This window comes from Geotrypetes seraphini, chromosome 7, assembly GCF_902459505.1.
Source record: "Geotrypetes seraphini chromosome 7, aGeoSer1.1, whole genome shotgun sequence".
Taxonomy (NCBI): domain Eukaryota; kingdom Metazoa; phylum Chordata; class Amphibia; order Gymnophiona; family Dermophiidae; genus Geotrypetes; species Geotrypetes seraphini.
Window position 1 is genome coordinate 177546768 of NC_047090.1, and position 16404 is coordinate 177563171.

At 48.5% G+C, this 16404-nt stretch overlaps 1 protein-coding gene across 2 annotated transcripts in view; it reads right to left on the bottom strand.

The window, feature by feature from the left end:
- Positions 1-4993: 4993 nt before the first annotated feature.
- PSMC1 (proteasome 26S subunit, ATPase 1) overlaps positions 4994-16404 on the bottom strand; it is a 50662-nt gene continuing 39251 nt past the window's right edge. For both annotated transcript variants that reach the window (XM_033952895.1, XM_033952896.1), the window contains exons 10-11: positions 8164-8318; positions 4994-5296 (exon numbers count right to left, since the gene is read on the bottom strand). In XM_033952895.1, the coding sequence (XP_033808786.1) occupies positions 5162-5296; positions 8164-8318 (290 nt within the window). In that variant the 3' untranslated portion in view covers positions 4994-5161. The remainder of the gene's footprint in view (positions 5297-8163; positions 8319-16404) is intronic.

A 16404-nucleotide genomic window follows, 5' to 3' on the forward strand; every position in this document is an offset into this window, starting at 1 on the left:
ATGCAATACTTTACACTTCCCAACATTGAATTTCATCTGCCATCTCTCTGCCCATTCCCCTAGTTTGTCCAAGTCTCTTTGCAATTCTTCGCAGTCCTCCTTTGTCCGAGCTCTACTAAATAGTTTGGTGTCGTCCGCAAATTTTATTATCTCACACTTCGTCCCTGTTTCTAGATCATTTATGAATATGTTAAAAAGCAGCGGCCCGAGCACCGAGCCCTGCGGAACACCACTCGTGACCTTTCTCCAGTCTGAGTAGTGGCCCTTCACCCCTACCCTCTGTTTCCTACCTTCTAACCAGTTTCTGATCCATCTATGCACGTCTCCGTCCACCCCATGGTTCTTCAGTTTCCGGAGTAGACGTTCATGAGGCACCTTGTCAAAGGCTTTCTGGAAATCTAGGTATATGATGTCTATGGGGTCTCCTCTGTCCATTTGTTTGTTAATTCCTTCGAAGAAGTGCAGTAAGTTAGTCAGGCACGATCTTCCCCTGCAGAAACCATGTTGGCTGGTTTTCAGAAGTTCGTTTCTTTCAAAATGTTTATCGATGTTTTCTTTTATCAGTGCTTCCGCCATTTTCCCCGGAACCGAGGTCAGACTCACCGGTCTGTAGTTTCCCGGGTCCCCTCTTGATCCCTTTTTAAAGATGGGCGTTACGTTGGCTATCTTCCAATCCTCCGGAATCACACCTGTTTTCAGAGATAGGTTGCAAATTTGCTGCAGTAGTTCTGCTATTTCCTCCTTTAGTTCCTTCAGAACCCTTGGATGGATTCCATCCGGTCCCGGCGATTTGTCAGTTTTTCTATCTGCCTGCGCACCTCATCAAGGCTCACTTCCATGGATGTTAACTTTTCTGCATGATTTCCCTTGAAGATTTGTTCAGGTTCCGGTATGTTGGTTGTGTCTTCGTTTGTAAATACCGATGAAAAGAACATGTTAAGTCTTTCTGCGACCTCTTTCTCTTCCTTCACCGCTCCCTTCTGGTCTCCGTCGTCCAGTGGTCCCACCTCTTCCCTAGCCGGCTGTTTCCCTTTAATATATCTAAAGAACGGCTTGAAATTTCGTGCTTCCCTGGCTAGCCTCTCTTCATACTCTTTTTTGGCTTTTCGAACCACACGATGACATTCTTTTTGATACTTTCTGTGATCTTTCCAGTTTCCCTCAGATTTGTCCTTTTTCCATTTTCTGAATGAGTTTTTCTTATTGCCTATCACTTCCTTCACTATTTTAGTTATCCACGCCGGGTCTTTTGTTCGACTCTTGTTGCACCCTTTTCTGAATTTGGGGATATACAGATTTTGCGCCTCGCTCACTGTATTCTTGAAAAAGGACCAGGCATGTTCTACCGTATGCCATTTTTTGGAAGTGTTCCTAAGTTTCTTCTTTACCATTCCTCTCATTGCTTCGTAGTTTCCCTTCTTGAAGTTAAAAGTTGTCGCTATGGTTCTCTTTCCTTTCAGTATTCCTATTTCCACCTTGAACTTGATCATATTATGATCGCTGTTTCCCAACGGTCCCACTACTTCCACTTCCTTTGCAGGTCCCCTTAGCCCATTTAGGATTAGATCGAGAGTGGCATTTCCTCTCGTCGGTTCTCTAACAAGCTGCTCCATGAAGCAATCTTGTACAGCCTCTAGAAAGTCTGCCTCCCTGGCGCATCTTGAGCTTCCAAGACTCCAGTCTATCCCAGGGTAGTTGAAGTCTCCCATAATAACTGTGTTACCGCTTTTGCATTCTCGCTTCATCTCGGCTTCCATTTCTTCATCGATTTCTCCGGTTTGTCCGGGTGGACGATAGTATAGACCTATCTTTATTTCAGGCCCTTTCCTTCCTGGTATTTTAACCCATAGCGATTCTAGCTTGTTGACCGTCTCTGCTATGTCCATTCTTGTTGATTGTATGTTTTCTTTTATGTATAGTGCTATTCCTCCGCCTTTCTGTCCTAATCTGTCTTGGCGATAGAGTTTGTACCCCGGCAGTGCTGTATCCCATCTGCTTTCCTCATTCCACCATGTTTCGGAGATTCCAATGATGTCTATGTTCTCTGCAATGCATGGCTTCTAATTCTCCCATTTTGTTTCTTAGGCTCCTTGCATTAGTATATATGCAATTTAGCTCCTGGAATTTTGTTGCCTTCAATTCCCTTCCCTGTGCTTTGGTCATTAGATTCTTCTCTTTGGTCATTAGATTCTTCTCTTTGGTTATGATCTTTCTAATCTCCTCTCCTTTGTTAGTCGACTCCTGTAATTTGTCCCTTGTTCCATCCCAGCCTTTTATCTCCTTAGTATCTTCACAAGATACCTTTTTCCGAATCATCGACGCTTGGTTGACTGTCGGCTTTCCCCTTCTTGTTAGTTTAAAGCCTGTTCTATTCCTCTCTTGATGTTGTTTGCTAGAAGTCTAGTTCCCGCTGCACTCAGGTGCAGTCCATCTCTCCTGTAGAGCTTGCTCTTGCCCCAGAACGTCGTCCAGTTCCTCACGAATTGGAATCCTTCTTCCTCACACCATCTCCTCATCCATGCATTTATTGATTGTAGTTCCTCTTGTCTTTTCACATCTGCCCTTGGCACCGGTAAGATCTCTGAGAACGCTATCTTCTGGGTCCTCATCTTCAGCTTCATTCCCAGAATCTTGAACTGTTCTATCAGTGTGTTTCTTCTATAGTCCCTCCTGCTGACATCGTTTGTTCCGATGTGGATCATTACTGTAGTCTCTTCCGTCTCCGCTCCTTCCAGGATCTTTCCAATTTTGTCCACGATGTCCTTGGCTCTCGCTCCCGGGAGGCAGGTCACCAGTCGGTCCTCTCTCCCTCCTGCTATGTGGCTGTCCACCTGCCTCAGGATCGAGTCCCCCACTAGGATCGCTGACCTTCCCTTCTTCAATGTTCGCTTCGGTCTCAGGTCGATGTCCTCGGTATGTTTCTCTCTTTCTTCCTCTGGGCATCGACTGGTCAATTTCTCGCCTTCTTGCGTTTTTCCTCCATCGGTGTCTTCTTTGTGGTCTTCTGTTTCTTGCTCTCCCTTCGATGTTGCTGTAACTTCTTCTTTCATCTGAAGTTCGTTCTCTTCCACCCTCTTTCTGTATGCCTCCTCAATGAATTTTTCGAGTTCCCTGACTTCCTCCTTGATGTGCCTCTCGCTCATGAAGTCTTCAGTTGTCCTGATTGGGTCCTCCGTGGTGTAAAGTCCTTCTAGCTCCTGTATCCTGTCCTCTAGTCGCTTGACTTCCTTCTTCAAGCTTTCCAGCTCCTTACACCGACCGCATACATACGACTGTCTCCCCGAGGGGAGGTAGTCATACATATGACAGTCGGTGCAGAACACTGGAAAGCTCATCTTCTGGTTTCCCTCTGCTTCCATAGTTGTTCCTACTTTAATATAACACTTAAGACTACGTGTTCCTTGTGAGCCTGCTTCTTTCTGCACCTGCTTCTTGCCTTACTGCCTACTTCTTGTGTGTGCTGTGTTCTACCTTACCTTACTGTTGCTTGTGTGTGTTCTTTCCTTCTGCGCCTGCTTCTTCTGTACCCTTCAGTCTTTCCCTGGTGCTCCTGGGTGTAGTAACTTGGCCCTTCTTGAGGCCCTTCGCAAAGGCGCTCTCGCTAAGGCGAGCGCCTTTGCCGCGCGCCTTCGCCGGGCGCCGAACGGCTGGGCGCCGCTGGCTCCTCCCCTTTAAGGGGGAGTCCGGCGCTGCCTGTGACGCGTGGGGGGGGCGGAGCGAACTCTCGCCGCTACCCTGAGCCTGCTGTCCTCCTGACTACTTCCTTCGGTGCTCAGCACCGACGCCGCCTGCCTCCTCTCAGAGCAGTGAATCAACAACCGCTTCCTGCTCCCCTTCTCAGCTCTCTCTTCGGCACCGCGTGTGCCGCGCTGGCTCCTCCCCTTTAAGGGGGAGTCCGGCGCTGCCTGTGACGCGTGGGGGGGGCGGAGCGAACTCTCGCCGCTACCCCGAGCCTGCTGTCCTCCTGACTACTTCCTTCGGTGCTCAGCACCGACGCCGCCTGCCTCCTCTCAGAGCAGTGAATCAACAACCGCTTCCTGCTCCCCTTCTCAGCTCTCTCTTCGGCACCGCGTGTGCCGCGCTGGCTCCTCCCCTTTAAGGGGGAGTCCGGCGCTGCCTGTGACGCGTGGGGGGGGCGGAGCGAACTCTCGCCGCTACCCCGAGCCTGCTGTCCTCCTGACTACTTCCTTCGGTGCTCAGCACCGACGACGCCTGCCTCCTCTCAGAGCAGTGAATCAACAACTATTTAAATTACAGTATTTTATTTTGAGGACTTTCTTTAATGTTATAGACTGTACTGTACAGGATCTGGGTTACATACAAATTCAACTTAACAATTTTAAAAACCATTACTCGTTCTTAACCTGGGGACAGACCTTCCTTTAAGCACTAGAAAAAATCATGTCAATTCATAAGTAATATACCAGTTATAAAAACATTAGTAAAACTTATCACAAGTTGGCAACTATTAATCCCAAAACAACTTTGAAAAATTGTGGAGGTCAATCAATTTCTGCATCAGGTGCACTCACACCTTGACTTAAGGGATTTAGCTCATACCATTTTTCAATTGTATCTCATGACAAATTAAATTCAGGTACAGTAGGTATTCCCCTGAGCCAGAGGGCTTACAATTTTAAGGCAATGGAGAGTTGAGTGGCTCTCTTAAGAGCACAAGGATTTGAACTGGACTTCCCTGGTTCCCTCTTCTCTAACATTAGAAACATAGATGACGGCAGAAAAGGGCCATAGCCCATCAAGCCTGCCCACTCTAATGACCCACCCCCCCTTGATTTTACCCCCTAGAGATCCCACATGTGTATCCCATTTCCTTTTAAAATCTGGCACGCTGCTGGCCTCAATGTAAACTACTCATGCCTCATTCTTCCCCAAGAAATAAAACAAGCAAAGACTGCTCACTACTACTAAGTGACTTTACATCTAACAGTTGGATTAGGGAACTAATTATTCCCAAGGAGCAGAAATAAACACATTTTTAATTTGGAGTCATATTTATTATGAAATAAAATGTTTGACAGAAAAATAACCCATGCTTAAGGAGGAAGCATAAAAGGTTTTATTTTGCTCACATAATACTACAGCACACTTGAGGCCCCCTTTTACGCATTGAATCCATCTAAGGAAATAAAACGGAGGGTAACTAGAGGTAAAGCCCCTCCGGTGTGCCTTCCTGTTTCTTATAAAGTACATTTTCCTTTGATTTCTTGAAGTCCTCGTTTGTCACTTTCATTCTTCGTTCTCTCAGAGCCATGAGTCCTGCTTCAGTGCAAATTGCCTGCAGAGATTAAGAGGGGAGTGCATTAAGTTGTGGTATATATCAAGTCTAAATCATGATTGAGAATTTTAACACCAAAGTCATTTAAATCTTGGGATCTGTCGGATGATCCACTGGCCCCTGTTTCCCATGGCAGCTCAGGTGAAGATTCTATAGTACATCAGCATCATTTAGAAGAATACTAACCAAATTTTCCATAAGGAATGTAGTCTTTTTTTCAACCTTGCTAGTCTAATTTTTCAAGATTTAAAAATATATATCCACTAGAACCAAGGCTGCAATCCACAACCATCAGCTTTCATTTGCAGCTAACCTAGATTTAAAGATGTGTTAAATCAAATCTGATCTCTCTATTGTGACACTTATTAGTTTTATCCGTTATCTTACCTGAATAACATAGGTTCATGGTAGACAAGCTTTAAGAGCCAATTTATTCTAAAAATTTGACCCAAGATTTACAAGGAGCCGCAATGGGTAGAGAAGGGAGTTTGATATTTCCAGATCTCTCACTCTCTCTTCCTTTCCCAAGGTCTAGCTTCTCTCCCCTCTTTCTTCCCTCCAACCCCTTGCAGGTCTCTGCACCTTCCTTCCCTTCCTATCCTCCTCCGCCATAGATGGGATTCTCTCCCCTCTCCAGGCCCAACTCTTTAATCTCTCCCCCAACCCCATGTTCCCCCCAGGTCTTCAAAGGTACCTGGTGGTCCAGCGGCTCTTTGTAGCAGAAGAATGGCCCTCTTGTTCCTGCCTTCTAAACTGGCTGCAATAACCTTTCATGGCTGCTTGAGGCATTTCCTTTAGTATCCCGAGAGGTCAAAGCAGCCATTTTAGAAGACAGCTGCGAGGTGGCAGGAGTGAGAGGGCTGTGCTCCTGCTATGAAGACCCCCCCACCTGAACCACCAGGTAATCTTGGTAGGCCTGGGGGGCATCGTGAGGTTGGGGCCTGGAGAGTCGCAGTCATGACAGAAGACCTGCATGTGGCTTATGAGCCACAGATTGCTGTTTCCTGACATAGGTGGTTAATGGCAGAAATATTAATCTTGCTACTGCTGTGTATTTTATGACATATGTTAATAGCGAGTGGCTGCTAGCAATGAAGCAAGTCTTATAATGAGTTTGAAATAAGAACCTCCGGTACTAACGGGATGATATTAGTGGGTTTTGAATGGTTTCTTTCTGAGGGATGCTGGGCTAGATGGACTATTGGTCTGACCCAGTAAGGCTATTTTTAAAAATCTTTATTAAGGTTTCAAAGCTAACAAAAGTGCAAAACAATACATTCTCCCTCCATATTCGCGGTTTCAGCAATTGTGGTTTTGATTATTCGTGGTTTTTAGCTTGCTGGCTCCTCCCCTCCCCCCCCCCCCATTATGTCAGCTTGCATAGAGAAAATCACTGATTTCCAGCACTTTCTTCACCGTGTGTTGCCTCTCCTTCACGAACAGGCCAGGTCTCCCACCATGTTATTTGTGGTTTCACCCTATTCACAATAGTTTTTAATAGAAAACAGCAAATTAACATATGAAAAAATTATTTGCGGTTTTTCTGTATTTGCAGTTCTGTTAATCCCCTATCACAGCGAATACGGAGGGAGAAGTGTATACATACATATATTAATAATCATAATAAGCACTTATAATCAATAATAATACAGAAAAAATAAAAACCCTTCCCCCATCCAACATATTCATCAGGGAATAAAACCAGACAAAAGATATACCCCTCTCCTCACCCTCCGGATGAGTGTGTACTAAAACAACGGAAAATTAAAATAAAAATAAAAAAATAAGACAAATTATAACGAAGCCACAAAAGTAAGGCTATTCTTATATTCTACAGCTTTGATTGTCTGCATGATGTTTTATTGTGCTTATTCTATTTTTGAAACTTGTTTTTATTTCACTTCTACGCTGAACGGACTTGGTATCTGGAACTGTGACAAGTGTCCTACATTACATTAAATTAGAATAACTAAGTGCACACTACAGATTACACCGATATATGCCACAATGCCCATATAAAATAATAGTCTTTCCTCTAGCGTGGTAGATGGAGGCGAGTTAGTTATTGATACGATATCAATTTCAGATGACAATGAAAATCCTCAGCTATGCCAAAAGGCTCCCTTAGGTTTCACACATAACTAGAAGAGGCCTCATCAATCACATATATGAATGTGGAAGGGAAGCCACTGAAATCAGCCAGTAGTCTCAGCACCCTGAGGTTGTGGGTTCAAACCCTGCACTGCTCCTTGTGATCCTGGGCAAGTCACTTAATCCTCCACTGCCCCAAGTACTTTAGATAAACTGTGAGCCCAACGGGACAGATAGGGAAAATACTAGACTATCTGAATATAAATCACTTAGGCTATAAATACTAAAATAAATAATTCAGGCTGTACCTTAACAGAAACCTGAGCTCAACCAGAACCAAAGTGAATTTAAGTTAGAGAGTTGTGCGGGGACAGAAATCCCACCCGTCCCCGCAAGGAATTACCTCCATCCCCGCCCGTCCCCATAAAAAGCAGCAATTACTTCTGACAAGATAATCAATTCCAGTTTCTTTTGTTTGCGCTGCTGTTTTCCTTGTGGAATCTCTTTGGTAGAACCCTTCTTTTGTTTTCTGTTCAGGTAATCAACTTATAATCCCCCTCTTTTACTAAGGCTGACGTGTCTATTATATTATATGGACGAACTCTGCTTCCAAAGCTTTCCATCCCCCTGGGAGTCCCGTTGGCCAGAGGGGGGTCCCCGTGGGTTAGGGGGGGGGTTCCTGTGCAGACCTCTAGTTTAAGTTATGAAGCTGGGTTGGGGATCTTGTTTTTGTAACAAGGGTTTCAGCAAGCAACAAAGATGCTCCAGACTCTCACCTTAATGTCTGCTCCAGATAGGTCATCCTTGGCCATAATCAAATCATCCAAAGTTACATCATTTGACAATGTCATCCGGCTTGTGTGGATCTGAAATATGCGCTTCTTGGTCTTTTCATCTGGTAGAGGGAACTCGATCTTTCGATCAATGCGCCCTGTGTATTGGAAGACATCCAACTTAATCTCTCTAAAGAAAAGTCATATCACTAAGGCCAATGCTTATCGTAACTAAAGGACTGTGATCCGTAGAAGAATTAGTGGTGCCAGAAAAGGGAAGGGCACTGAAGGCTTAAATATTTGGACTGTTTTTCCAAAAAATATAGAATGCGCTTTAACACATCAGCAAATAGTCTACTACAAACTGAACAGAAAAATTTGGTTTTACCTGCTCATTTTGTTTAAGTCCTATCAGACCCAGTCCAAATGAATAATGTCCCTTTACTGACACATGGAGAAAGAGAACAAATACTTGTGAATAGAGAATGACACGGTGGATGTTACCCACGGCTCGCTGAGAATAAGCCGCCAAAACGGTGGAGGGGGAAAGGTGCTCACCACAGGTACAGGGACAAGGCCATCTACCGCCCTGTGGAGCAGTGAATGGCCTTGTCCCTGCAGTTAAGGGAGGGAACGCGCACGGTCACTGATTGCGCGTGGCCCCCTCCCTCCTTCCTACCTACCCGAATCTATCTATCTCCATCCCTCCCCCTTACCTTCGCGGCGCATTTTAAGGTTTGAGACTTGTTGAACGCTGCCAGAGTGTAAGCGCAGTCGCGTGCGTGTGTGGGCAGAAGCGTCTCCTCTGGCAACTTCCGGTCAGAAGCTTCCGCCCACACAAGCACGCACACTTCGGCGGCTTTCAACAAGCTACCCAAATCTTAAAACGTGCCACGAAGGTAAGGGGAAAGGAGGGAGATGCACGGACAGTGCGAGGGGTGCCGAAGGACAGTGACGTGGCGAGAGGGAAAGGTGGATGCTGTGGGGACAGGGACGTGGTCCGGTGACAGGGCCAGATTTTTACCTCATGTCATTCTCTACTTGTGAACTCTTGCCCCATAAAGGCTACAGTGTGACCAGCTCCACTTCAAATGTAGATCTCCCCCAGCTACACTTAACCAGAAGGGGAGCCCCATGATCTCTCCTTCTCTTTTCCTCCCATGTGGTGAAATGTATCCTTCTCTGGCCCCGATTCTTTGAAGGGTGCCTAACTTAATTGATCAATAGGCTTAATCGATGCCGATACTGGCACTCAGCACCTCACAATTGAATTTAATTGGACTTTTAATTGAAAGTTAAGCACCTATCTCAAAAAACTCAAGTTTATAAAAAAAGTACCGTATTTTCACCCATATACCGCGCACACGGGTATAGCGCGCAGGGAACACAAATTTATGTAAAAAAAATTTAATATAGCGCGCACAAGCGTATACCGCGCATGCCGCCCCGACTCTCCGCTCGCTGCCCCAACTCTCCTCTCGCTGCCCCGACTTCTCCTCTCACTGCCCCGACTCTCCGTTGGCCTGTCCCCCCTTGAAGGTCTGCCTGTCCTCCTTGAAGTCCTGTCCCCCCTTGAAGTCCTGTCCCCATCCTGAAAGCCTGATGCCCCCCACCCCCGACGCCTGATTCATCATCCGGAAGGACCGCTCGCACCCCCACCTCGAAGGACCGCTCGCACCCCCACCTGAAGGACCGCTCCCCCTCCCCCTCGGAGAAGCTGTCTACCTTGTTTCCGGATGCCAGTGAGCCCAGCTACTTCCTCTGCCGGCGGTCCCGCCCCTTCTCCGAGCCCTGCGCTACGCTACTTCCTCTTCCAGCGGTCCCGCCCTTTCTCTGATGTCAGAGAAAGGGCGGGACCACCGGAAGAGGAAGCAGCGCAGGGCTCAGAGAAGGGGCAGGACCGCCGGCAGAGGAAGCAGCTGGCATCCGAAGACAGCTTCTTCTTGCGGGAGGGGGGGAGGCTGTGGGAGTGCGAGCGGTCCTTCGGGTGGGAGTGCGAGCGGTCCTTCGGTGTGGGGGTGCGAGCGGTCCTTCCGGATGATGAATCGGGCGTCGGGGGGGAGGGGGAACTATGTAAAAAAAAAAAGTTGTATAACGCGCAAGGTTATGCACGGTTTGTAAAATCGTGTATAACGCGCACGTTATATGCGTGAAAATACGGTAGTTGCCTAGCCCAAAGCGCCTACACTAAAAGTGGGCAAGGTTGGGGGCGGATTATGAGTTAGGCACCTCTTTGTGAATCTGGTGCTTTAGGCTCTGATATTCCTGGCATAAATTGGGGATGCCTAAAAGAACACCGAGCATTGCCTAATCACACTTAGGCAACTCTAAGCCAGATTCTACAAAGGGAACCTAAGTTTTACAGAATCACTGCCAATATTGGCGCCTATCTTTAGGCGGACTTGATACAATCAGGGCTTCTGTCTTTCATTATTTCTTTCCACTTCCAACACTCCCTCTTCCCAGAAGTAATCACCTCTGTCAATTCCCTCCCGTCTCCAAGTCTGCTTTCAGCACTCCCTTTCTCTCTCTTTCAATCCCCAACAGTCACTCTCTTGCTCTCATTGCTATGTCAGAAGCAGAGGAAGAGACAGAGTGTGGGGTTAGAGAAAGGAAGGGGTGTTATGTGGGTATATGGGATTGTTTAAAAATGCTTAGGGGCTATCAGTACGTACTGAACCCCAGCGGCTTGTTCATTGGGCACTAAGCTATTCTCAAAACTCCCTCCAACCGACCCCTTTGGCATTTTCATCAGAAGCTGTAGCTTACTCAAGGCTCCTCTGAGTCTCACTGCACCGACCTTCGTGGCCTTGAATAAGAGCAGGGCGCCTTAGTTCTGAGCTTGAACGTGCTAATAGGAACACTGCCTAACTTGTTCACAGCCTCACTCTGCAGCTTTTCATTTACTCTAGGCCAGCGGTCTCAAACACGGGCCGCATGTGGCTCTCCAGGTTTTATTTGCGGCCTGCGGTCTGGAGGCATCATTCTTTTCCTTTTGGAGCAGCAGCCGTCTCATTCGTTCAAAGCCGCGGGTTGGCGGCTCCTTGCGCTATCCATTCCTGCATCGGAAGCCTCTCTGATGTCACAACATCAGAGAGGCTTCAGACGCAGGCACGGATCTCGCAAGGAGCCGCCACCTGCGGCTTTGAACGAACGAGCCGGCCAGACACGCTGCTGCTCCAGTGGCATACCAAGGGGGGGGTGGTCCACTGTTCTCCCTAGAGTGCGGCTCGTCTAGAGTAGTGGTGCCGAACCTGCTTCCCTTCCCTTCTCACTGCTGCCATCGGGGATCAGGCCGGCACCATTTTTCTTTGATCTCCCTGCTTCTGTTCCCTGCAGGGCCGACCAACTCTCGCGGCCCGATGTCAATTCTGACGTCGAGAGGACGTTCTGGCTAGCCAATCGCTGCTTGGCTGCCCGGAACGTCCTTTCCAACATTAGAATTGATGTCGGGCGGCGAGAGTTGGTCGGCCCGGTGCAGAAGAGAAGCAGGGAGATCTCTGCCTGTTCCCGATAGCGGCAGCAGCCTATTCCGCGGCGGCGGTGGCATGGGGGAGGGCAGGAAGGAGGAAGAAAGAAAGAAGGTGGGGTGGGGACAGGGAGCCAGAAAAAAAAGCAAAAAATGGGGCACGGAGGAAGGAAGAAAGAAGGAGGGGGGACAGAGAACCAGAAACAAAGCAAAAAAATGGGGCACGGAATCAGAGAAAGACAGACAGAGAAAGAAAGAAAAAGTTGGGGGAGAGAATGAGGTCTGGAGGAGAGGAAGCATACAGGAGGCTGAAAAAAGGGAAGAAGTATTGGATACAGTCAGAAGAATAAAGTGCAACCAGAGACTGATGAAATTACCAAACAAAGGTAGGAAAATGATTTTATTTTCAATTTAGTGATTGAAATGTGCCAGTTTTGAGAAAGAAAAGATATTGAACTTTAAATGTGAGTGCTGCAGAAAAAAAATAGAGTACTTGGAGGGCCGCAGAAAAAATAGTTAATGTCTTATTAAAGAAATGACAATTTTGCATGAGGTAAAACTCTTTATAGTTTATATATCTTTCCTTTTAACTGTTAAAGGAAAGTTTTATAAACTATAAAGCACAGTTACTTACCGTAACAGGTGTTATCCAGGGACAGCAGGCAGATATTCTTAACGCATGGGTGACGTCATCGACGGAGCCCCGGTACGGACCTTTTTAACTAGAAAGTTCTAGTTGGCCGCACCGCGCATGCGCGAGTGCCTTCCCGCCCGACGGAGGAGAGCGTGGTCCCCAGTTAAGATAAGCCAGCTAAGAAGCCAACCCGGGGAGGAGGGTGGGACGTAAGAATATCTGCCTGCTGTCCCTGGATAACACCTGTTACAGTAAGTAACTGTGCTTTATCCCAGGACAAGCAGGCAGCATATTCTTAACGCATGGGTGACCTCCAAGCTAACAGAGAGGGAGGAGGGATGGTTGGCCATTAGGAAAATAAATTTTGTAACACAGATTGGCCGAAGTGTCCATCCCGTCTGGAGAAGGCATCCAGACAGTAGTGAGTAGTGAAAGTGTGAACTGAGGACCAAGTGGCAGTCTTGCAGATTTCCTCGATGGGCGTGGAACGGAGGAAAGCCATAGAAGCAGCCATAGCTCTGACCCTGTGGGCCTGACAGCACCTTCCAGTGAGAGACCGGCCCGAGCATAACAGAACGCAATACAGGCAGCAAGCCAGTTGGAAAGCGTCCGTTTAGAGACAGGACGACCTAGACGGTTAGGATCGAAGGTCAGAAAGAGCTGAGGGGACGAGCGGTGAGCCCTGGTACGGTCAAGGTAGTATGCAAGGGCATACTTACAATCCAGCGTGTGCAACGCCTGTTCCCCAGGATGAGAATGGGGTTTAGGGAAAAAGACAGGCAACACAATGGAATGGTTGAGGTGAAAAGCCGAGACCACCTTGGGAAGGAATTTAGGATGGGTACGCAGAACCACCTTGTCATGGTGAAAAACAGTGAAAGGTGGATCGGCGACCAGTGCATGCATCTCATTAACCCTCCTGGCAGAGGTGATGGCAATGAGGAAAAGCACCTTCCATGTTAGAAGTTTGAGCGAAGTTGTGGCAAGAGGCTCAAAAGGGGGTTTCATGAGGGCTGATAAAACCACATTCAGGTCCCAGATGACAGGAGGAAGCTTCAGAGGTGGTTTGACATTGAAGAGGCCTCTCATGAACCGGGAAACCAGTGGATGAGCCGTGAGAGGTTTTCCGAGGATAGGCTCATGAAACGCAGTGATGGCACTGAGGTGGACTCTGATTGAGGTAGACTTGAGGTCAGCGTCGGACAGAGAGAGCAAATAGTCCAGTACAGTTTCCACCGCTAATGAGGTGGGATCGTGATGATGCAGGAGACACCAAGAGGAGAACCTGGTCCACTTCTGATGGTAACATTGGAGGGTGGCCATTTTCCTGGAGGCATCCAAAATGCGACGGACAGGCTGAGACAGATTCTCTGGAGAGGTCAGCCCGAGAGAAACCAAGCTGTCAGGTGGAGCGAAGACAGATTGGGATGCAGTAGAGACTGACGTTGCTGCGTAAGTAGAGTAGGAAACACAGGAAGAGGAATGGGCTCCCTGGAGCTGAGCTGAAGCAGGAGGAAGAACCAGTGTTGGCGAGGTCACCGAGGAGCGATGAGAATCATGGTGGCCCTGTCCCTGCGGAGTTTGGATAACGTCCGCAACATCAGAGGTAGTGGAGGAAAGGCATAGAGGAACCGATCCGTCCAGTCGAGCAGGAATGCATCTGGGGTCAGACGATGAGGAGAGAAGAGTCTGGAACAGAACTGGGGCAGCTGATGGTTGTGAGGCGCTGCAAAGAGGTCCACCTGCGGAGTGCCCCAGCGAGCAAAGATGGAGTGGAGTGTTGAAGGGTCCAGAGTCCACTCGTGAGGTTGAAGGATGCGGCTGAGATTGTCGGCCAGGGAGTTCTGTTTGCCCTGGATATAAACAGCCTTGAGGAAGAGATTGCGGGCCGTGGCCCAGGTCCAGATGCTGAGAGCCTCCTGACAAAGGAGGCGAGATCCGGTGCCGCCTTGCTTGTTTATGTAGTACATGGCGACTTGATTGTCTGTGCACAGGAGAAGAACCTGAGGGCAGAGAAGGTGCTGGAAGGCCTTGAGAGCATAGAACATGGCTCTGAGTTCCAGGAAATTGATGTGATGTTGACGCTCCTGAGGGGTCCAGAGTCCCTGGGTGCGTAGATCTCCCAGGTGAGCTCCCCACGCATAGGGGGAGGCATCCGTGGTTATGATCATGGAGTGAGGGGGTAGATGAAAGAGTAGACCCCTGGAAAGATTTGAGGAGTTCAACCACCATTGAAGAGATTGCTGAAGAGACGATGTCACAGAGATGGGATGAGAAAGAAGATCCGTGGTCTGTGACCATTGGTTGGCAAGAGTCCATTGAGGTGTCCTGAGGTGGAGTCGCGCCAGAGGAAGCACATGGACCGTCGAGGCCATGTGGCCCAGGAGGACCATCATCTGTCGGGCAGGAATGGAGTGATGAAGGAGCACCTGACGACAGAGGTGGAGCAGGGTCCGTTGACGGTCGGAGGGGAGAAACGCCCTCATTAGTGTGGTGTCGAGAACTGCTCCAATGAACTGAAGTCGCTGTGTGGGAAGCAGATGCGACTTGGGGTAGTTGATCTCGAACCCCAGGAGATGGAGGAAAGAGATGGTGTGATGAATGGCTTGTAGCACAAGTGGAGACGTAGGTGCTTTCACCAACCAATCGTCCAAGTAGGGGAACACCTGGAGGTTGTGAGACCTGAGGAAGGCCGCCACCACAATAAGGCACTTGGTGAACACCCTGGGCGATGAAGCGAGGCCAAAAGGTAGCACTTTGTACTGATAGTGACGGTGCTGTATCTGAAACCGTAGGTAGCGACGTGAAGTCGGATTGATTGGGATGTAAGTGTAGGCCTCTTTGAGGTCCAGGGAACATAGCCAGTCGTGTTGAGAGAGAAGAGGGTAAAGCGTGGCAAGGGAGAGCATTCTGAACTTCTCCTTGACCAGACACTTGTTGAGGTCCCTGAGATCGAGGATGGGACGAAGGTCTCCTGTCTTCTTGGGAACCAGGAAGTAGCGGGAGTAGAATCCCTGACCCCTTTGGTCCGGAGGCACCTCTTCGATGGCATTGAGAAGAAGGAGGGATTGGACCTCCCTCAGGAGGAGGGGGATTTGGGAGGAGTGAGAAGCAGACTCTACGGGAGGATTGTCTGGTGGAAGAGTCTGGAAGTTGAGAGAGTGGCGAATGATGTTGAGGACCCATTGGTCTGATGTGATGACCTCCCAACGGCTGAGGAAGATTTGGAGGCGACCTCCGATAGGCTGAGGAAGAGGCAATGATGATGGGAGACTGGCTATGCCCTGGAGGAAAAAGTCAAAAGGGCTGAGATGGTTTTGACGGAGGGAGAGGCTTGGCAGGTTGGTGAGACTGTGAGCGAGCCTGAGATTGATGCTGTTGACGAGGTCGGCGAGGCTGCTGTTGAGGCGGGTTGAGAGGTCTGGCCGAGAACCTGCGCTGGTAGGAAGACTGCTGTCTGTAGGTGCGAGCAGGTGGAGTCTTCTTTTTAGGTTTAATCAGAGTGTCCCACTGGTCTCATGTGCTGAGAGTTTCTGGGTTGTTGAGTCCAGGGACTCTCCGAAGAGTTCATCACCCAGACAAGGTGCGTTAGCCAGGCGGTCCTGGTGGTTAATGTCCAGGTCAGAGATTCTCAGCCATGCCAAACGTCGCATGGCCACCGCCATGGCAGATGCGCGAGAGGTCAGCTCAAATGAGTCATAGATGGAGCGAACCATGAATTTCCTGAGTTGGAGGAGGCTGGAAATATGTTGCTGGAAAAGAGGGACCTTACGTTCAGGAAGGTATTTCTGTAAGGAGGAGAGCTGTTGCACCAGATGCTTCATGTAGAAGGAGAAGTGGAAGGTGTAGTTGTTGGCTCTATTGGCTAATATGGCATTTTGGAAAAGGCGCTTACCAAATTTATCCATGGTTTTTCCCTCTCTGCCAGGAGGGGTGGAGGCATATACACTGGAACCCTGAGATTTTTTCAAAGTAGATTCCACCAGGAGGGACTCGTGGGGCAATTGAGGTTTATCAAACCCTGGGATTGGAATAACCCGGTACAAGCTATCCAATTTACGAGGGGCTCCAGGAACCGTGAGGGGAGCTTCCCAGTTTTTATAGAAAGTTTCCCGTAAGATGTCGTGGACGGGCAACTTCA